This window comes from Gobius niger (assembly GCF_951799975.1).
Source record: "Gobius niger genome assembly, chromosome: 12".
Taxonomy (NCBI): domain Eukaryota; kingdom Metazoa; phylum Chordata; class Actinopteri; order Gobiiformes; family Gobiidae; genus Gobius; species Gobius niger.
The window spans coordinates 18,879,147-18,901,705 of NC_136863.1; the positions used below are offsets into that span (position 1 = coordinate 18,879,147).

The 22,559-nt window shown below is 41.6% G+C and overlaps 1 protein-coding gene across 1 annotated transcript; it reads left to right on the top strand.

The window, feature by feature from the left end:
• mical2b (microtubule associated monooxygenase, calponin and LIM domain containing 2b) lies at positions 1-20,953 on the top strand. Its single transcript, XM_079567238.1, has 36 exons — positions 1-312; positions 1,345-1,552; positions 1,662-1,778; positions 1,981-2,082; positions 2,333-2,488; positions 2,570-2,670; positions 3,371-3,628; positions 3,720-3,835; positions 4,752-4,878; positions 5,068-5,140; positions 5,780-5,927; positions 6,176-6,375; positions 7,328-7,401; positions 7,514-7,579; positions 7,665-7,793; positions 7,893-8,042; positions 8,165-8,380; positions 8,462-8,587; positions 8,735-9,130; positions 9,239-9,325; positions 9,452-9,544; positions 9,771-9,957; positions 10,030-10,103; positions 10,202-10,256; positions 12,997-13,149; positions 14,042-14,092; positions 14,733-14,854; positions 15,247-15,480; positions 15,819-15,967; positions 16,274-16,596; positions 17,033-17,106; positions 17,196-17,285; positions 18,466-18,559; positions 19,062-19,170; positions 19,250-19,323; positions 20,555-20,953. Exons 1-36 carry the CDS (start codon positions 49-51, stop codon positions 20,785-20,787), a joined length of 5,229 nt encoding a protein of 1,742 aa, XP_079423364.1. The 5' UTR covers positions 1-48; the 3' UTR covers positions 20,788-20,953.
• The last annotated feature ends 1,606 nt before the right edge of the window (positions 20,954-22,559 follow it).

Sequence of the window (22,559 nt, forward strand, 5' to 3'; positions counted from 1 at the left end):
TTTGACCTGACTATGTTGGCGTGCGGTCTGTGAAGCCGTCCCGCGCCGATGGGTGACACTGAGGATGAGCGCACCTCACGGGCCAGTCAGCTCTTTGAGACCTTTGTGCAGACGTCCACCTGCAAAGGCACGCTACAGGCCTTCAGCATCCTGTGTCGGCAGCTGGAGCTCGACCCCCTGGACCACGCCAACTTCTACAGCTCCCTGAAGGCCGCAGTCACCTCATGGAAGGTCAAGGCGCTGTGGACCAAACTGGACAAGAGGGCGCAGCACAGGGTGTACGAGCAGAACGCCGCCTGCCGAGGAACAAGGGTAAGACGCCACACCACAAGCACACACTCAAAGAGCTACGAATAACCAAAGCATGTAAAAACACGAGAACCTGTATTTGTTCTTCATTATTAACCGTTACTTGGTGAGAGCCTACTTCACCAAGCATTAAACATATGGTGTCTCTCTGCAGCACTGTATTTCCTAATGCTCTCTTAGCCCAAAACTGTACAAACTTACGTCATTGCTGTTGCTCATTGTTGTGCTCTGGGTACAGTATTTATCTCAAGATTTGGCCCTGGAAAAGCTGTAAACAAAGGCCTCTTGGTCACTCAGGGCATTGTCTTCACAGCATGGTACAATAAAGGATAGGAAAAGGAAAGTATGATAATGAAATTGCTTGAGGATGCATTTTATTTATTCATTTTAAAAGTCCAAGTAGTGATTATAATATGTGTGTACTTATAAAATATTCTTTTATCGTCCAAATGCAATTGGAATTTCAGCATTATGGAGCGATTATTTGTCTCAGTAACAACCCAAAATCTTTGCCAGTGGAGATTAGCTGTAGAAGAGATTGTGCAAGTAGAATAGAGCTGAAGTTATGTGTAATGAATTATCTACAAGTATATAATCCTAACAGGATGCCAGAGGAATTAGATGTGCTTAATCAACAGATCTATTTTGTTTATATTGGGATTAGTCGTCCAAATGCTCCAAAAACAAACATTTGTGCAGAAAGTCTGTGTTTATAGTCGGTGCATTGATGCTAGTGCTAAAAAATGACCTCATATCTAAGGAGCAGATAAGAAGTCCAGGGGTGAAGAGGCCAAACACAAGGAGATTAACCGCAGAGGACAAGGCTTTGGCCAGAAATAACAGCCTTACTTTCCCGCACTTTTTTTTTCTTCCCACAGAAAACTGCAGGGTGGTCATGCCATTTAAGTTCATAATGCCAAAAAGAGGCATTAATGGGAATGATTAACTAACTGGTGGAGGACAATTTCTTCTGTGCTTTTTTTTTTTTTTTTCTAATGTTGCTTCATCTCACCAGTCGTTCTTTTCCTCCCTCAGTGTCTCATAATTGGTGGAGGTCCCTGTGGTCTGCGCACTGCCATTGAGCTGGCCATGCTGGGCTGTAAGGTGGTGGTCATAGAGAAGAGAGACACCTTCTCCAGGAACAATGTGCTGCACCTGTGGCCATACACCATCCACGACCTCAGGGGTCTCGGGGCCAAGAAGTTCTATGGCAAATTCTGCGCTGGCTCCATCGACCACATCAGTGCGTGCCCAGTATACTCTATCATACATGACTCTGAAAATAAAAACGGATCTGCATCATGTTCAAGAGTTTGCCTGGACTTTGCTGATGAGCTGTTTTTCTATTGCAGGTATCCGCCAGCTACAGCTCATGCTTTTAAAGGTGTCTCTGATCTTGGGAATAGAGATTCACGTCAATGTGGAGTTTGTAAAACTGCTGGAGCCCCCAGAGGAGCAGACTGATGACAGTAAGTCTTATCTCGGCTTCAGCGGGTCATGAATGGTACTGGCACACAGGGACTCTCAGGGCATTTTTCAGCTATTTTTGGCTCCCACTCAACAGTACATGCACATGTTATCAGAACAGTTCTAGTATGAAGGTAGAGTCGTTACGATGAAACGAATACTCGCATATGTGGTTACTAATTGTGACGTTCATGTCTTGCTCAGGTGCTGGATGGCGAGCAGAAGTACGACCCTCCTCTCATCCTGTGTCTGAATTTGACTTTGACGTTGTTATTGGAGCCGATGGAAGAAGAAGCACTTTAGATGGTGAGGAAATGTTTTATTTCAAGACTAAAGCCAAAGATAGATCGAAATGTGACTTGTAAGAATTTGGCTCGCAGCTAAAGGAGCTATTTTAGGAGATTAATCAATTAACTTTGGAATGGCAGGAAAATATCATATGTTGTTGTGGTTAATGATATAACAATTCTGAAAACATTTTTTGTTCACTAAGCCTTTATTAAACAATGTTCTAGAATTGTATTGGCATCTTACATTTCCATTTTTCTACTGACAGGCTTTAGTCGCAAAGAGTTTCGAGGAAAGTTGGCCATTGCCATCACGGCTAACTTTGTGAACAGGAACACCACGGCAGAGGCCAAAGTGGAGGAGATCAGTGGCGTAGCCTTTATCTTTAATCAGAAGTTCTTCTTGGAGCTCAAAGAGGAGACAGGTACACGTTAGTTCTTCCACTAATCCCAACTCTGTCATTATGGCTTTGAACTGCACTTAAACTATTTGCTTGTGCCTTCAGGTATTGACTTGGAGAACATTGTGTATTACAGAGACAACACCCACTACTTTGTCATGACGGCAAAAAAACAAAGTCTGTTGGACAAAGGGGTCATTTTGAATGTAAGATCTGTCTTCACTCTTATATTCATTGAGATTATTCTGCTAACACCCTTTGGCCTCGAATAGAAGCATAATATGATATCTTGTTTGAGCTAAGCCTCATTCCCTCTAAAGAAACCTCACTGATAATGTAGTCGAATCACCCAGGACAAACCTACATTACAATAATCTGTCCCGATTTTATAATATAGGCTGGTACATTCAAACATGGTACATATTCTACTCTTCTTTAGAGGGATAGATTTTACCACCTGCACTGGAGTCCGCTCTGTCCAAGCCCTCGGTGGACACAGTCTTGGCTTGTATTGGCTGCCAGTGCAGAGTGATGCCTCACTGTCAGCTGTGTTTTTGCTCACATGGGACCATTGCTACAGATAGACCTCCTCCATACACTCATTCACTAGTTTAAATAAGATCTTTCAATTAAAAAAGTAATGCTTTTTACATAGACTTATAAACTGTGTTGAGCATGTGGCAAAGTTAAATGTTTCTGTGTATCACTATTGTCCTGAATTATCTGGAGATTTTTACTTTTTATTGATCACAACCAGAGATTATCAAACTGAATTACACTTTGAGCTAAATACAGTTGTTTGATTGGGTGACATTGGTTCATTAGTGTTATATCACGTTCAGCCTAAATACACAGTAACATCAAGGTCATACAGTATTTTAAACCCTTTCCTCCTCTTCTCATCAGGACTACATTGAAACTGAGCGTCTTCTTAGCCCTGATAACGTTCACCAAGAGGCCTTACTGTCCTACGCCCGAGAGGCAGCAGACTTTGGAACCAACTACCAGCTCCCCTCTCTGGACTACGCCATTAACCACTATGGGCAGCCCGATGTGGCCATGTTTGACTTCACCTCCATGTACGCGTCGGAGAACGCAGCACTTATCCGGGAGAAACACGGGCATCAGCTGCTAGTTGCACTTGTGGGAGACAGCCTGTTGGAGGTATGCAACATACTGAGGAATTTGGACTAACATCTGTCTATCTTACTGTGTGCAGGTTTCATACGAATTGCGTAATGTTTTTGTGTTGTAGCCCTTTTGGCCAATGGGTACAGGCTGTGCTCGCGGTTTCCTGGCCGCCTTTGATGCTGTTTGGATGGTGAAGGGCTGGGCAAAGGGTACAAACCCCCTGGAGATCCTGGCAGAGAGGTCAGTCGTTTTACTATATCATCTTATAGTTTGGGGAAAATGGGTGGTTATCATCCACCTTGGACTATAGAGGGAGATTAAGACTGCTGTGGTTAACACGCCTCCACAGCTAAAAGGTCTTGGGTTTGGTGTGGGCCCTTTTTAGATAGGTTTCCTATTTTATGGTTATTCCCATCATTGAAAAAACACTTCTTACATGCAGTAGTTTAATTAGTTTAATATTGTATGCACTGTCCTTAGCAAATTATGAACACAATACATAGACACATAAACACTTTGATCTAACATTGTTTACTCCAGTGTTTCCCAACCAGGGACAGAGGGGTGCAGGGGTGCTTAGGGTTACGCAAGAACATACCAGGGATTTTTAAATGGAAGAGGAAAAGAAGATGAAACTGAAGTGTCTGAATATGATTTCTTAGCTGACATAGTAGCACTGCGGTGAGCATTCACACTTCACTTGGTTTCCTCCGGGTACTCCGGTTTCCCCTACGACTAAAAACATGTGCAATAGGCCAGAATGAACGCTGTGAGTGACTGGTTGTTGGTGGTCGGAGGGGGCGATTGCACAGACTGGTTCCCTCGCTTCCGTCAGTCTACTCCAGGGCAGCTGTGGCTACAACAGTAGCTTACCACCACCAAGTATGGAGTGAATGAATAATGACTACAGTGTGGCGCTTTCAGAAACTTCGTACATGAGGCAAAATAGGTTGAGAACTGAATGTACTGCAGTCAATTAAATATATATTGTTCAGATTCTACACTTTTGTCTGTTTCACAAGGGCTTAAATCAATTATTTGTTTACATCACGCGGGATCCATTCATGAACCGTCTGTATGAACCATCTGCCACGTTACCAAGGATCTGATCTGGTAAGAACCTCTGAGCTATGGAGTGTCTATATGTCTGTAACAGGGAGAGCCTCTACAGACTGCTGCCTCAGACCACACCGGAAAACCTCAGCAAGAACTTTGATCAGTACACAATTGACCCATCAACACGCTACCCCAACCTCAACTCTTCCTGTGTCCGGCCCCATCAGGTATGTACAGCTTCTGAAGAATAAATAGGCTTTACTGCTGTAAATCAGTGTTAACCAACCAGAAGTACGGAAACCCTTTGAGCAGACAGAATTATGTGGGGAAAATAGATAAGTTTTGCAAATACGTGTGAAACAATCGATTGATTTTTGTGTGAAATTTTATAAGTAAAAGCAAGCCCTTTCTTTTAGGTGCGACATTTATTTTTTGATGGCAAACAGGACTCTGGCCCTACGCGAGGATCAGTCAACCTCTCCCGACGAGGTGAGGTGTTGATTTTGTCTTGACTAATAATGTCAGTGACGGCTGAGAGTGAGTTCCAGGGACTGTTGTGAAAGACAGATTAAAGATGCATTAAGTGTATTTACACAAAGCATTGACACCCAGGATTATAGCCACCTTGGGAATGTAATATCAGTGATGCGGCATGGTCAGATTACATTTTTCAACACGTGCCGCATAAACACAACAGTTTTTATGGTTAAGAAATTAAAAAATCAATGATTATTCCTTTTTTTTTGTTGGCATATACAGCAGTCGTCATTTGAAAGTGGCTCTTTGCACACACAGACGTCTTGTGTAATCGCACCAGAGCAGCTCCTCTTTGAGCTGTAACATTAGCTTTAGCGTTGCTACAGGCCGACACACCTCGTCACAGACAATACCAGTGGATTGTGTTTCACCACATGAGGGTCAGACATGTGCTGACGTGCCAAACTGCAGCAGTTTCACTTCACGAGCGATTTGTTATAATTGTGCCCAAATCCGAAAAATGTGCCCTTTCCTTCATAACTCTATCTTTGTTGCTCCACAATAGGACTTTAAGCAAACTTGTTGATTTGGCAACGTGTTTATCTTATTTATGGTTACATCTTACTTTACTGTGAGCTATGTCCACTCCAGAGTCTGAAGTGCGGCCCAGCAGACTGCTGACCTGGTGTCAGAAGCAGACCCAGGGCTACAGAGGAGTAGAGGTCACTAACCTGACCTCGTCCTGGAGGAGTGGCCTGGCCCTGTGTGCTCTGATCCACCGCCAGAGGCCTGGCCTCATGTGAGTACACAGAGCTTCCAGGAAACCTTAAGGAAATTTGGCAGCAGCTGCTGACACTTCCTCAGGCCTCACTAGTTTTCTGTTGCCTCCAGAAAAGTCACCTGTCAAGCCTGAATTTAGTTGAACTGAGCAGCTTAACTTTTTCAGAAATATAATTTAAGTTTAGACCACAAATGATCACAATATTCCATTATGCTCATGTTGTATATTCTCATTATAATATACTATTTCTGATTTTTATTTCTTAGTGACTTTGATTGTCTGAATGAAGAGGACGTAGCCGAAAATAACCAGCTGGCCTTCGATGTAGCAGAGCGCGAGTTCAACATTCAGCCGGTGACCACGGGGAAGGAAATGGCTGCTCAAGGGGATCCAGACAAACTGCTCATGGTCCTCTACCTCTCCAAGTTCTATGAGGCCTTTAGGGACTTGCCGCTAAACAACAAAGGTTAAACCTTTTACTGAAATTCATTTCTTGTTTCTGTTTCAGCACACTACCACCAGAGCTTATTGGTGAATTAGCCTCTCAAGTGTAGCGTATTTCATGCCTGCTTCTGTAGAAAGCATTCACTCAGTCCAATAAAATCACCCATGAAATGAAGTAAATGTGGAATGCTATAGAACAGCAAACTAATCTATGCTAACAGTACATGTCCTCCTTTACAGAAAAGGCTCAGTATTCAACACTGTTCAAATACCCCAGCTACTCCCTGAACACTGTGTTTGACATTTAACTTTTTGAGAACCTGACAGAGAGGAACTGTTGATAGAAACCACTTTCCAATATCATCCTCTGCACAGAGCTACAGTTACACAACCCAAGCTACGTGGTTAGGTTAGTTCCTGCCAGAGACACGTCTGGTATGTGTGCTATGTCTAGGGAAGCCATGTCCAGGCACTGGATGTAAGAGTGGAGGTATTGCGGACACTTTATTTTTATGCTACAAGTCGCTAAACTCTGTTACCTGCATCACTTCAGACTAATCCACTGCCCTGAAAGTCTGAGAAATCATTTACCCTTTGTACCCTAAATACACTGGATAATTCATCTTTTGTTTTATGGGCTTTTGAAAGAGTGTTGTTTTAAAAGATTGATAGTAGATTTTACAACTAGTTTATTTTATTACTTTGATCTTACAGTGCTTATTTCAAGGCACAGTAAGAAGGATGTTTAATGTAAACCTGGATATGATTTTGTATTTGCAGCTAAAAGGTCACAAAGTGTCATATTTTTCAGATTTGTTTTGGAATTATTAATTGGAATATGCAAGGAAAGTAGGCTTGTATGAATAATGAGACAAACTGTTGTTACAGTTGTTGTTGTTATACTATTGAAATAGTTGAAATAGTTCGTACAAGTACAAGCTATCCTTAATCGTGTATGAATATTGATGTGGTAGGTTCAAGAGAGCCGGATGAGAACAGCAAGAGCTATTCAGCCAATAACAACCAACCAAGAAAGAGGATACCGCGGGTAAATTATTTATTTTCTATGCTGCACTTTTTGTCTGTGTACACATAGGAGTTTCTATAGTGTATTTTTGGACAATTTCTTACATTTCTTATTATTTGTTTATGCCAAACAGGAAGACAAAGCTGTAGATGACTCTGTGAACAAGAGGAGGAGAAAGGGTGACCATTATCTATCAGAGGTTAGTAGATATAACGCTACTTAACCACCATTCCACACACTGCACTATGGTTACAAGTTTTAAAGCATGTTTTTATCTGCACTAGTTGTCCTGCCATAGTGCTCCACCTCCTGGCGAGAATGGAGAGCTGCGGGAGAACAAGGTCCGATCTATGGCAACTCAGCTGCTGGCCAAGTTTGAGGAAAACAACTCAACAGGGAGAACGTATTCTAAGGTGAGAGCCATTATAACTGCGTCTAGAGGTCTCCCTCTGTTTCCTCTATCGTCTCTTGCCTATTTTTTTTCTTTTTCCTTCTGTATCTGCCTTGTTTAGTCTGATGAGGATACATCTGTTTCTCCTTCTCCTGTTTCCTCTCCTCTCTCCTCTGATGATGAGGATGACGATGAGGTGACTGATAATCCCCGTTTTGCCAAACCTAAAGCTGCCCCATCTCCCCCTCCTCCCAGTCGCCCAAAGTGGCAGGTATACCTCCTCTTAACTTCTTATGACATGGCCTCATTTTGTATTATGTTTCTGCACTTCTGTACTTTCTAAACAGAGAATATCTTTTCTTTAACGCCCTTTTATTTATGTTGATGACGTAGCCCTCGATCTACCTGCGTTTATTGGAGAACCCCGGTGCCCCTCCCTGTCCCAGTCGCTCTCCTTCACCTCCTCGGTGTAAAAGCCCTGTAGCCCTGTACCGTTCCCCCAGCCCTCCTGGCTCTGTGCAGTCAGAGCGCCCCCGCTCACCAATGGCCCCCAGCTACAGGCCCACTCTGAGGCCTTCAGATGACGGGTCAGATGAGTCTGAGAAGCAGGTGATTTTAGGGTCTCATCAGCAAACATAATGTTAATTTGGTACAGACACCTCTTCATTGAGCACCGCTTATTTTCTACAGAGTAAAGAACAGAGCCTTTCCACTAGAGAGTTTACCAAGAGGAATATACAGCAAAGGGCTCTCCTCCTCTCTTCTTTGTTTTCTGGTTCCAACAAATCTACCCCTTCTTCTGTTTCTGAAAAACAGGTTTGTTCTATATCGCTGCATGCTCTAAATTGTACCTTTTTTTTTACTTTGCACATACAAGAAAACATATCCAGTCTACAGGTTTAACCACTTCTGGTAATTTCACAGCAATTATCTACTATTTTCTTTTTTCCTTCTCCTGTGTAGGATGGACTATCTGCTTCTTCCCTATTGTCCTCAAAGTCTGCTCCTTCTTCTACCTCTAAGCTTTCCACTCCGTACCCTGTGGTCCAGCCTGTCCCAGCCCAGACCAGCCACTCCCCTGCTCCTCCGCATCCCAGCACTGTTACACTTGAAAACGAGAGTCTGAAGGACGCCTTTTCCCATCTGTGTTTTGTAGCTGTAGAATCTGAACACGCTGCTAAATCTAAACAGAAATACCCCAGCAGAAAGTGCACCTCATCTCCAGTACCTGACTCCATCTGTGAAAACGGACACAGCAGCACAACCGCTCTGCCAGATTCTCTAAAGCACAGTGACAGACTAGAACATGACCAGAACGGTGTTTCTCAGAACATTTTGGATAACATTGATTCCTCGAAGGTAATATGACAGAACAAGAAAATATGCCAGTCCTTTTGATATAGTTGTAATTAGGTCCTCAAAATAAATAAAATGAACGCAATATGATTATGTTGCTTCTGATATTAGTGCAATGGAAGCTCCCAAAAGCCCATTCAGAAGACTTTAGCTCGGTCTGAGAGTTGTCCTGCAGCTGCCCCTAGTTATGTGAAAGAGGTATCCGCCTGGTTCTCTATTCATCATTATATTTTCACGCTACTGTCTCTCTATAAACCCTATCTGTTATTTTTCTCTCCTTCCAATGTGACTCCCTGTGTTTCTGTTGGTCCCTGTTAACATTAGCGCACCATTGGAAAGGTTTCCTCAGCCATAGATGCTAAAGCTCAAAAATTGGCCATTATGTATGAGACCGACCACAGGCCAAATGCAACGCCGGTAAGATGGAAGCGGATGGTGGAAAGTGTTCAAAGCATGTCTAACTTGACCGCACTGTGAGAGGCCATGCTTTTTACAACTGCTGTATTAACAGTGTTGGGCTGTTCATTTCCTTCTGTTTTGTTTGTTCGTTGCTCCAGTGCCTGTTTGTGCGACAACGCTTGTGTCAAATGGATGAAACGCTGGCTTTACATTAACACCAGCTCCATTTCGCTTGCTTCCTCAGTGCCTCGGTCGTGGGGGTTTTGCCGCTGGAATTGGTGGCAGCGACATGTGCCACTTCTGCTCCAAACGGGTTTACGTGATGGAGAGACTCAGCGCCGAAGGACACTTTTTCCACCGTGACTGTTTCCGCTGTGACGTCTGCAACAGTGTGCTACGACTGGGCACGCACACGTACGACTCACGAGAAGGTACACGCCTTGCCATGGAGTGCTCTGAAGTATGTCGCTGCTGACCACATGTTTTTTTTTAATGCATAACAGGAAAGTTTTACTGCAAAATGCATTATGGCCAACGCCAATCAAGCACTAATTTTGGAAGGGTCAGAAAGAGAATGGTGAGCAATATAGTAATACATAAAGACACATTCATCACTTTCTCAAGCTGCTGTTTGTACATTGTATTTCTCCTTGTCTCATACTCCCTGTATAGGAGGACCACTTGGACGGCCCTCAGACCTGCACAGCAGCCAGCAGTGATGCAGTGGCAGGTACCATGGTTTCATTGCTTAGGCGTGGTCTGTACTGGCCAAGGCGTGCTAGTCGGGCTGCATGTGTGTTGCCCCAAACGCTGTTGGGAAATGTGCGCGGGTGTGTCACTGCTGTATCCTCTCACCTGAGGAACCACTCACATGACTATGTGTATCTCTATGAGCTGCTGAGTGTGACCGTTCCTCTGCTGTACGCGATGCACGAGGTGGCGAGCCAGATGTATCAAGAGCAGCTCACTTAGAGCTGGGATAATGACTATGGTCTCAATCTACACTGCAGTTTATAGTATCATAGCTTCTTGCATTCCAAGAGTCCTTTGCATTTTCATTTATTTTACGCTCAGATAAAGCCCTGTATTTGACATTGGAGGTTTTGAAACATGATTCCTTTGATTCTCTTGACTCTTGATTTTCTGGCTTTGTTGTTTTTAACATTAAGCTGTGACCTGCAAGAAGCCCTGTACAGTTAGACAGTTAATGCCTATAAGGCACTGCACATTTTTAACAATATACACAAGTCAAGTGTTTAACATTTTTATTTATTACAAGTATTACAGCTTTCAATGTATGTGGCAATACTGTGTGTGTGTGTGTGTGTGTGTGTGTGTGTGTGTGTGTGTGTGTGTGTAGCAGTGTGGTCTGGAACATGTCTGGCCTGTGTTAATGACATGTTCATGTTTGATACGGACTGCATTTGATTTTCTGCATCTGCATCTTAATGCTTCACTGGGAGATGTGCGATGGAAATGCCAAACAGTTTTATATTTTACAGAACAGTTGTTTTACTGAGTGTTTAACTAATAATAGTGTTAACAGTCACTTTTTATATGAAACTCTATCTACCATATATTTTATATTCTACCAGAGTTGTATCAATATCTATGAATATTTATTTTCCTAATGTGCTATCTTACCAGCATAAAACTACCAGCACAGCACAAACCAAACCAAAGCAAAAGCTACATTTCTTAATTGCTTAAAAACTATTTCAATTAATATTATATTTTTCGGTAATGGAACTATTTTGGGACTTGATAAAAAAATTTTTTTATAAATGTTTCCCCTTCTGCCTGTAAATTCTTTGTGTAATGTTTTTATTTCTATTTCTCTTTTCCTTTCCAATTTCATCACATTCTCCAAATTCATCATTCTGTTTTTCATTCACTTCATTTATGCTCAGTCTGTTTCAAGTTTCCAACGCTGCATCCTCTGATGGGCTGATTACCTCCTGCGGGAAAGGTGACAGCCATAAGATTAACAATATTTGCACTGGCTGATGCATCACAGTATACATAACCCATCACAACTCGGTAGAGTGCATGAATGTTGCATGGCTCAGTAATGATGTCGCCATGTTTAGGTTTTCCACTATTTACTAAAGTGTCTCATTCTTTCCATTCCCGTTGAAGCGCTTTACCCATTCATCACTCTTATTACAATTCAATATATTTCAGTAACTAGATCTATGTCCTTGGCTGCACAATATTGACCAGGAGAATAAAAATGGGCAATTTAATGGTTTCCAAAGTTTCCCTTTCAAAGTTAGCATTACCCTGCCCTGAAACTATAATAACCTGGCCTAATCTATCAACGTTAATGTATATTGTGCACTGTCCCTGTTTTAACTGATGATGATCATTTTATAAATATGTAAAATAAAATACATGCATAAACCTTGTTGGTGTTATGGATGCACCTGTTGCATGGTTTCTTCTAACATCACTAATCGCCACCATTTTGTTCTGCCTTATCACTAACACTCCCATAATGTTCGGCCCATTTAGAGTAACATCAGTCATCTGTCTGTGTGGTGTCTGTGGTCCCTCTCTTTCAGAAGAAGGCCCTACCCCCTCAGAGCCCCTGTCCCGGTCCCTCTCATGTCTCTCCTAAGTTCCCCTGCCCAGAAACGCCACTTTATTCAGACATTATGATAACTAGGGTTGACGCAGCACAATTTTTTTTGGGCTTTGACTCTAAACAACACATTTATTGAGTGTTGTTGAACTTTCTATACTTTTTTTTGCACATTGACGGTTTTTGACTGAACTGGAGTATTACAATATAGTGTCCGAAAAACCTCCCGAAGTTGTAAATATGCTGTAAAGCTGTAAATTTCATTCAAAAAATAAAAATAACTGCCTAAATTTATTTGTGCCTTGTGTGTTACTCTCTTGATAGTATTTGCCTTCATTCAAATCGGCCCATTAGTAAAAATGTAATTCCCTTAATTAAGTCTTCAACACATTCAGAAAATAAGGATTTGTATGGGGCAAATAATGTTTTTTAATCTAACATCACAATCACACATTAACACCACAACCCCATGTTTTTGGATGAAGACACTGTAACAGTTATTGACTCTAGACTGAGGGCAATGTCTTGTTGACCTGAACAGAACTGAAGTGAATGACATGGGTCTCTGACTGGGCTTGTGGGTCTGCTCTATCCTTTCTTTACACATCTCAACATCTGTAAATTCATCATTAAAGTATTAATACAATCAAAACATTAGGTGAATCATTAGATCATTTCTCTGCTGTAACCAAGTGGGATCATCTCTTTCCTCTGTGAGTACTTTGAATTTTTTCCCCTTCACGTAACTAGTGGTCAGTAGCTAAAATTAAACCGTGGCATGTGACTTGTTTACATCTAGCAGTTAAACCGATCTAGAGCCCAGTGCATGACATATATGCAGGATCCGTAGCGCGTCCGAGATGGTGATTTGTGTGCTCTTTTGTAGGTGGGGTGTTGCCTCAGAAGTGCCCTGAGGTTCAGACGGGGCTCACTGATGAGACGGATGCTGAGATGGCAGTAGAAGCTCTGGACGACTCTTGTCTGGTCACTTCCTCAAAAGAACCTGAAGCCACGGCTCAGAGCCAGGATGATGGCCAAGGTCTGTATGTAACGCAATTATGTGTCACTATATGATTCTCAATATTTGAGTTTTGTGTGTTTATGGTGATTATTGCTCTGATTATTGCTATGGCTCTAAATCATGTGATAATAACAGTTAAACGATACATTGGCCTCGATGTTTATCGCCTATACAGTTGTTGGCATTCCCCCTATTTTTTTCTTTGTAAAACTTAAAGCAAATTGAGTTACATTATTTTTCATGTTTATTGCAGCTTGTGTGGTATTTTAGGAGTATTTAAGTTTTACTGTCATTTTTATGCCTGAGAGTTGACAGTGTCTAGTATGGTTAGAGTCAATACTATCATTTTTCGCGAAACTTTCCTGCTTCAATATATCAAACTTCAAATTTGTTATCGTGGCAGGCCTATGTATGAAGATAATCTGAATGATTTCTATAAAAAAAATATTGTGGTCAAGTACTCTTAATGCTCCTTCACAAGTTCCTATTGTGTTTTTGCCTGTAATTCCTTGAATACTTGATATTCCCTGTGGGGACGCCGTAAACTGGCTGAACCCTGAGCAGCTCTGATTCATGAATATGTGATGTTTGTGTTGGGAGTTCGCCCGGTGGGTTATGTCTGCGACGCCAGGGTGCGGTTCTCTCTCTATGGCTTCATCCAGCCTGCTTGTTTGCTCTGGACTGTAATTTCCTGACTGAACAGTCCATCTCAGATCGCCGCCGAGATACTGCACTGGCACTGCCTACTGTATTTGGGCCATTGACATCTACGCACACACACACGCACACACACAAGACAAAAGTCAGTGCTTATGAATGAATGAATGAAAGATCAATTGGTCACATGGCAACAAAGGTTGTAATAAACTCTCTTTTTAATTAGTCATCTCTTTCTGCTTATTATCAATAGATGAGTCTAATTCCAAACAGAGCCATCGATGGAAAAGGAAAATCAAAGCCAGTGAGTATTGGATTCCTTTTTTAGTAGGAATGTCAGCAGACAGTGCATTGTGATAGAAATATGTGGGCCAACAGACATCTATATTTTTACACAAGTGCTGGGATATACTGTATACTGTATTTAAAAAAAAAAGAAAGAAAAGAAATCACTGTAATTTGACATATCTGGCACTAGAGGGCAGCAGCACCTACTTTGTTTCAGGTTTCTTGCTTTTTAATTTTGACATACTAAACCATTAGAATGGAAGAAAGAAATGGGTGAAATTACACTTAAAATTCACTTAAAACTTAGTTGTATCATGCAAGTGGAAATAACCTGATTTTGTCTCAGAACAAGAATATATATATATATATTTTAACCTTGTTTGTTCATTACTGTGTGAAAATACTCATTGGGTTCCCTCTTTGTGTATATTTGGTCAATCTTGAGCCTTTTTACAACTAATCTGATTGTCTTTGCAGTACAATTTGTTTTTTTATCATATAAACTTTGGGGTCAATTGGGCTGATTTGAAGATTTGACATTTGTTCAAAAGACCTGAGGGACATTTTGACTCTTTGATGTAACCAGTGCGGCATAATGACAGGATAATGTTGCAGCATGTGGGCACTAATGTAATATTTTGTGTGTTGTGTTGCAGCCTTCCCTTTGATCTTCGTCAGACATTTCCAGAGGAGCTGGTCTGGAGACAAACCTGGACCTGAGACTGTTCCTGAGGCAGACTCTGATTTTGAGGACGTCACAGAAACAGACGGCCATGTGGTATGTTTACATTGTACAACATGCTACAAAGTGTTTAAACATAACAGCCAGCGAGTCAATGTTTGCTTTTCGTAAAGTGTTAAGCACCAATTCTAAATAGTTTGAGGGCTGATTCTTAGATTACCGGGACAAAGCGTCTTCAAAACAGCTGTTCTTGTAAGTTGTTTTCACTCTCGTTGTGTAGTGCACCTGGGCATTGAAGATTTGCCCATGTAATCCAGCTGCCTGTTGGACTAACTCAGTAGAAGTTCATTATGTTTTAAAGATTATATTCACTTTGGCAGACGTCTCGAGGCAACCACAACACATGTTCACCAACAATATGAAATGACCATGATTAGTGTAAATGCTGAATTTCTGTTATCAATAACTGTCATTGTTTAACTACAAAGGTGTTACCAGAATGTAAGGAGATGGAACTTCACAGTCCTTCCAAGGGGAGAGAAATGAATAAAGAGCACCTGGCTAAAACAAAAGCTGTTGAAAGTGCACCTGCTCCAAAGAAGCGCCTCACCATCGCTGTGTGTGAGAAAGAGAAGCTTCTGGACTGGGAAGTGGTCACTACAGAAGAAGCATCAAAACAGGCCAACAAGAGTGAAACCAAGACTAACGATCAGCATGATCAGGTGGGACGTTCTAAACTATTGTATTTACATTATTTACTGAAATAAGGCATTCTCGAAAGCTTGTTTTCTGTAATACACCATGTTTTAATGGGTTGTTTTATTGGTCGCGTTATCATAAAATAAATAAGCGAAACTATTCCACGTACTAATTGTAGCTCATACTGTATTTTAGTTCCTATAATACCAAAGTTCTCTATGCCCTAGTTTGGAATCTTGAATCTTGTTCTGAATTTCTGAGTTGGCTATAAAAATAGTCCAAAGATAATAATGTGTGTGAGATAAGGGAAATGATTATTGCATTGTGCTGAGTGTTTTCCAATGCTCTGATGTCTTATCAGGTGCTAACAGACGGAGCGGGAGATAAAACCCAGATAGACCCAGTCCAGGATCCTGCCCAGAGCCAGAACTCGGCATCCTCAGTCTTCCAGCTCATCGCCAATGCCTTCAGGAGGAACAGTCCCAGCAGCTCAAACACAACTGTCATTTTGTATGTGTTTTAACTGTTTCAAATGTCCAACATTGTCTTAAACCACACTCTGAACACACGTCTTAATCAATATTTGACTGTATCGTCCAACATAGATATATTGATATTTAATTTAATACATTACGTGTCAATTGTTTTCAATATAGATCCATAGATTAGTTTAAATGTGTTGTTTCCAAACTGAGACTACTTGAACCATATCTACTACTTGAAACCTTAAATGAAATCACCAGATTATATGTTATTATTATTATTAATTATTATGTTTGGTTTGCCTCTTGAAATCTAACCATTTTTGTTGTACAGGAGACCAAAGCGTGATGCCATTCGCAGACAGAGGCCAATGTCTGAAGGTGCATTTAACTTCCGGTCCCTGTTCAACACTGCAGACTGGGGCTCTGAGAGGGCTAAAGCTGGTAGTGAAGTGCCCAATGTGAGTGCTGACCCTTGGGGTGCTGGACGAGACCTGCCCTCTCTGCTCCAGCAGGTGTCAATAAAGAGCAGACGGGCTTCGGAGGCGTCGGTGCCACGCCGCAGAGTGGACCTGTTCTCTTCTCTGCGCCTCAGGACAAGGCAGGGGTCCGAGAGCAAGGAGATACGGACCATCCTCACCAACCTCCGGAACAAAGGTCTCTAGAGTTCTGCAAAAATAGAATATGTTAAGTGTGATGTTAGCTGCACATCTGTTATTTATTTAGTTTAGAAGCTTCACCTCTCATTTTGGAGGCAGGTCTGAACTTTTAACTGGAAGTTGGATAAATATTGGTGTACTGGGGGAGGAGTAAAGCATCCAACTGACCCTCATTCCCTCCCTATGCTTCCCCTATTGTCTAAAAAAAAAAAAAAAAAAGATTATAGCGTTTGCTGTATTTATTCAAATTTCCTGTCAAAAAGAACAGGAGGTGAACAATAGCCTGGTCCGGATGACTTTTTAAAACCTTTTACACTATGCTCACCATTATCTAACAATATTTAAATCGCTACAGTTGTGAAAATAAAGTTGATCCATTGCCTTTTCCTCGAGACATTGAACTGAATTCAAATATCGTTCTCTGTTGCCTGTAGCCTCCAGTCAGCAAAGCCTGGAAGAACTCTCCTCCAGCGATGACGAACATGATAACCCAACATCCTCCAAAAAGGTTTTTGTTTTCAATAGATTTTAATGTTTTTTTGTTTTTTTTTCATACATTTATTTATTGAAAGATCTGCAACTTGTATATGTTTCCAGTGGCACCCGGACAGGCAGAGAAGGAAACAGGAGAAGACTCTGGCCCAACAGGCCAAAAGAGAACAGCTGAAGAGGCTGCACCGAGCACAGGTAACTACTGTAACCCCAGTCAAGATTCAAGAGCTGTAGAAGCTTCTCGATTTTAACATTAAAGAGCCATCAACTCTTCCACAGAATGTAAAAAACATGCTGTTATTATTAAGCTTTTTCCGCTCTATCTTTATACCAAGATAATGGCAGAGCTGTATTTTATTGTAAAGTTCATATTTGGGAACTGAATGATATAAAATCAAACATTACTACATGTACTGAAAAGACTGAGAAACACAATCCAAAATCTTAAACTCTGAAGTCAGATGTTCCTAAAGACGGATGTTTTAAACTATTTAATCTCTAAAGTGACCGTTGCTTTTATTTCTTCATGGTTAACATGACCCCTACAAGAATTTTGTTGATGAACCCAAAATGAAAGCTACGATGTCTGCACTGTTAGGATAAAATGAATATTATTTCACAAAAACATTGTCCTTGTCCAAACTCAAGACTGAGAATCCTTTAAATCAAGAGTCACTATTTGTACGTAGTCTCTTTAAAATGGACGTACTCACATAAACCAAAGGTGGATGATTTCAAAATCTGCGCTCTTGCTTCAGTATTATCTTTCTTCTTATTATTATTTGGGTAATTTTTGGCAGACTTGATGCCTCCAGGTTATGTCGGTCAACTTAGAAATTATTATTTTTTATTTTTTTATGCAGTGTGACCCATTTGAGTTATGTGTGATAGTAAAATTCAGTTTTCCACACAGTGTTCTATTGATTCAACCATTGATCATCAGGTGACTATCAAAATATCAAAAAGAGATCCAAAAATTATTCTTAGTAATTTATAACAACACTTGTGATGCACTTTTGAGTCCCGACCCACTGCGATTAATGATTGTGCTTCACTGTTAGAAAGTTCCAGGTTCGATCCCTGGGCCAGAGTTTGCATGTTTTCCCCTTGTTTGCATAAGTTTCATCCAGGTGCTCCGGTTTCCCCAACCACTAAAAACATGTACAATAGGCCAGTATGAGTGAGAGTGTGCCTGTGAGTGCGAGTGTGGGAAACGGTTTGCCCATGTCTGTAATCTGGTGTGGCTTGCTTACATGTATGTGTCCTATGTGTGTTTGTTAATTTGGTTGGGACAGTACAAAATCAGTTTATTACCACTCATCTATGACACTGATAGAAACCTCTACATACTATCACATACACATCTGTCCCACAGGCAATTCAGAGGCAACTGGAGGAGGTCGGCGAGAAACAAAGGGATCTGGAAGAGCAAGGCGTCGCTATAGAGAAGATCATAAGAGGAGAAACGGGTACGAAACATTACAGGCACTGATCAAAGCTGCTGTGCTTCAAATCTTCATCATCAGGCTTCATAATGATCAGACTTTTCCACATAACCGTCATTGGACAAATACAGTGTCATTTTTCTATTGAATTCTTCTGTAAAAGCCACATTCTTCCTCTCAAGACTTCCCGGCCCATTTAGTAACACTGGTCTGGTTAAAAGCATACAGCTAATGGCTGCACTCACAAAGAACAGTGAGGATTCATTGTTGCCACATCTTTTTACAGTACGGTCCTTTGTTTGTACTTGTATAGTGCGTAGTGTGGTCTTGTCAGGTTGAGGCAAAACAGATGTCCTTCGGGTGTACTTTTGCCATTGAGATTTGATCTAAGTGTATAGCTGCCTCTTCTATCAGTTGTACATAATTGGTTTAAAAAAGTCTTTGGTGCGGCTTCTTTGCTCAGATCTTTCCTTTGCATTCATCTTCCTTCACTTCATAATGATTCTCATCCTTCTCCCTTTGACAGAAAAGTCACATTCAGACGACAGAGATGAAGCCCAGCTGTATCAGGCCTGGTTCAAACTAGTGTTGGAGAAGAACAGAATGGCCCGCTATGAGTCTGAGCTAATGATCTTGTACGTTCATACAATATGAAACTTATGTCGAGCTGATCACAATGGTCACTTGGGATTCATTGCTACTTTTCTTCATTAGCGCGCAAGAACTTGAACTGGAAGATACACAGAGCAGGCTGCAGCAGGATCTGAGGAAACGAATGGCAGTAGAGGGTAAGCGCAACGGGTTTTTTTTAAATTGGGGCTCAGAAACAAAGAATCCATGTTTTTTTTTAGCTTGCTAGCTCCGGTTGACTTTGGATATTAAGCATCATTTAATTATGTGTTTTTTTTTATTGTGGAATAATTCTACGACAAATGCCACAGTTTGGCTTTAAGATAGTGTTTTCAAAACCATGTTATACAATAGTAAGTTCCCATGCGAGTTCAAACAACGCAAGTAAGAAAATGTAATTTTATCAGTCTGGACTGATATGAGAAGTAATTTATGTTAATTAGTCATACATCCACTTAAAGGAACAGGCCACCGTTTTTCCATACTGAGATATGTTCTTACCTGAGCTTGGACGAGTTGCTACGTACCTGTCTGGTCTTTGTGCCCATGGAAGAGTAAGGTAGCTTCCGACTTCACCCCTGTTTGGAGCTATAGGAATACATTGGGAGAGGCTAAATGCTAGCAACATCTTTGGTCGTTTTTGCATGGCTGAGTGCACGCACAAAGACCATACAGGTACGCATCAACTCGTCTAAGCTCAGGTAAGAACATATTTCTGTATGGGAAAACGGTGGCCTGTTCCTTTAAGAGTCAGGACATTATGAACATCCAATACAGGTGGAGGAGGAAAAACCATGTCTCTGCTCACCTGTTTTGAAATGTTGATGAGTTATGCACCTTTGGGAATAAAATAAAGTTGCATGATATCTGAGTTTTTAAACATTCAGATAATGAAGAGATCTGAAATGTCTTAATGCAAAATGAACACAGACGAGTTCAGACACTGAGTAATTATTATTCTCCCCCTTAAATGTTGACAATTAATAGTGTATCAAATCCACTTTGTTTCTAAAGCATTGATTTTTATACACAACTGTTTCTGTGCTGCACATTCAGATAGAAATTTCTTCAACTAGTCATCGAAATAAAACTTTGTAAAACCAAAATTTGGTTTATGGTACATATTCATGTGAGACAGTCTCAAATACAGCTCTGAGGAAGAAACTTTTTTTGATTTGATTTGATTTTTTTGAAATGTCTTTTGTTTTTTTACACAAAGATCCAGCTGTATAATCAAATCAAATATATACAAAATAATAAGACATCACCTTACATCAAGGAAATGCATTAAATGTACACTGCACAAACATTAAAGCAATGAAACAAAACAATAAACAAGAGTTCAAGCAAAAACAACATACTACAGATTGTTCTCCTCCTCTGGGGCAGATACCAAGAAGAGTGCATCTGAGCTGCAGCATGAGCAGGAGATGCTGGCAGAGATCATGAGGACCGTGGAGAGCCGGGACAGGCTGGTGTGTGCACTGGAGGAGCAGAGGCTGAAGGAGCGGGCAGAGGACAGGGACCTGGAGAGCCTGCTGCTGTCGCGGGGGTACGAGTTTCACTGGGCCCCACTTGAATATAACGGGGACCAGGAGCTACGGGATGGACCTGAAGGCTGAGGCGGTGCAGTGGAAAAGTGGGAAAACGCTCATTTCAGAGGATGATTGTTTCAATAATACACTGGCTTAGGAACTACAGGATGCTTCCGTACAGGACAGCTCAGGCATTGCATTAGCTTTGCACAGAAATAGGGGTGTCGACTTGTCAGCACTGCACTGGCACTTCTCTAATTCTCTAATAGTGTGGATTACTATCGTTTATCCTTTACCGTTTTTGTTTTGCTTTTTTACGTGGTGCTGTGTGAGTCAGATTTATCATGGCGTTTTTAATTTGTATCATCATAAATATCTACAACTGTACTGTACATGAACATTTTGAAGACACATTTCACTCAATGACAGATAGTAATGTTTATTTTCTTTACATATAGGATTTATAACTGCAAAACACCTGCAATGAATACTGTTTTCCCCCAGTAGCATTATAATGTGAAGCAGTGAACGTTTGCTCCATAATAGAGAAACTGACAGAAATCTTCAAGTTTGCATGTGAATTCTGATTTTCTCTCTCGCTGTATCGTCATTTTATGATTTCACCGTTTTTATTTCGTTTGTTAAGATATTTATATAATATGCTTTTATTTATTATAGAAAACAACTAATCAGGCAGCCAATGAATTATGAAGGTTTTTCATATTTTCAACCAAGGCCTTCAAGCTAGATTAATGTACATGGCACTGTTGAAGACTCTAGTTTGCCCTGTCGGCAGATTAAAGCCACACTCTGTAACATTTCACCAAATAAATGGATACAATGAAATCCAGGCATTTTTTGTCATTCTGTACTTATTTGTGATTTGTGATTTTTTTTTGTTAATGTGAGTGGGTTTGCTTCTCTGACCTGACCAAGATCCAAACCAAGTCCCGGACCAAGGCCCGAACCAAAACCCAGACAAAGACCCAAACAAAGACCCTGGCCAAGACCCAGACCGACACCAAGACCAGAACAAAGACTCTAACCAAGCTCCAGACCAAGATCTGAACCAAGACCAAGACCCCAACAAAGACCCAGACCAAGATTCAACCAAGATCTAGACCAAGACCATGACCCGAACCAAGACCCAGACCAAGATCCGAACCAAGACCCAGACCCAGAACAAGACCCGAACCAAAACCCGGACCAAGACCCGAACCAAGACCCGAACCAAGACCCGAACCAAGACCCGGACCAAGACCCAAACCAAGACCCAAACCAAGACCCAAACCAAGACCCAAACCAAGACCCGGACCAAGACCCGAACCAAGACCCGGACCAAGACCTAGACAAAGACCCAAACAAAGACCCTGACCAAGACCCAGACCGACACCAAGACCAGAACAAAGACTCTAACCAAGCTCCAGACTAAGATCTGGACCAAGACCCAGACCCGAACGAAGACCCGGACCAAGACCATGACCCGAACCAAGACCCAGACCCAGACCAAGATCCGAACCAAGACCCAGACCCGAAACAAGACCCAGAACAAGACCCGAACCAAAACCCGGACCAAGACCCGAACCAAGACCCAGACCAAGATCCAAACCAAGACCCGGACCAAGATCCAGACAAAGACCCAAACAAAGACCCGGACCAAGACCCGAACCAAGACCCAGACAAAGACCCAGACCAAGGCCCGAACCAAGACCCAGACGAAGATTCAAACCAAGACCCGGACCAAGACCCGAACCCAGACCCAGACAAAGACCCAAACAAAGACCCTGACCAAGACCCAGACCAAGGCCCGAACCAAGACCCAGACGAAGATTCAAACCAAGACCAAGACTGAGACCCGA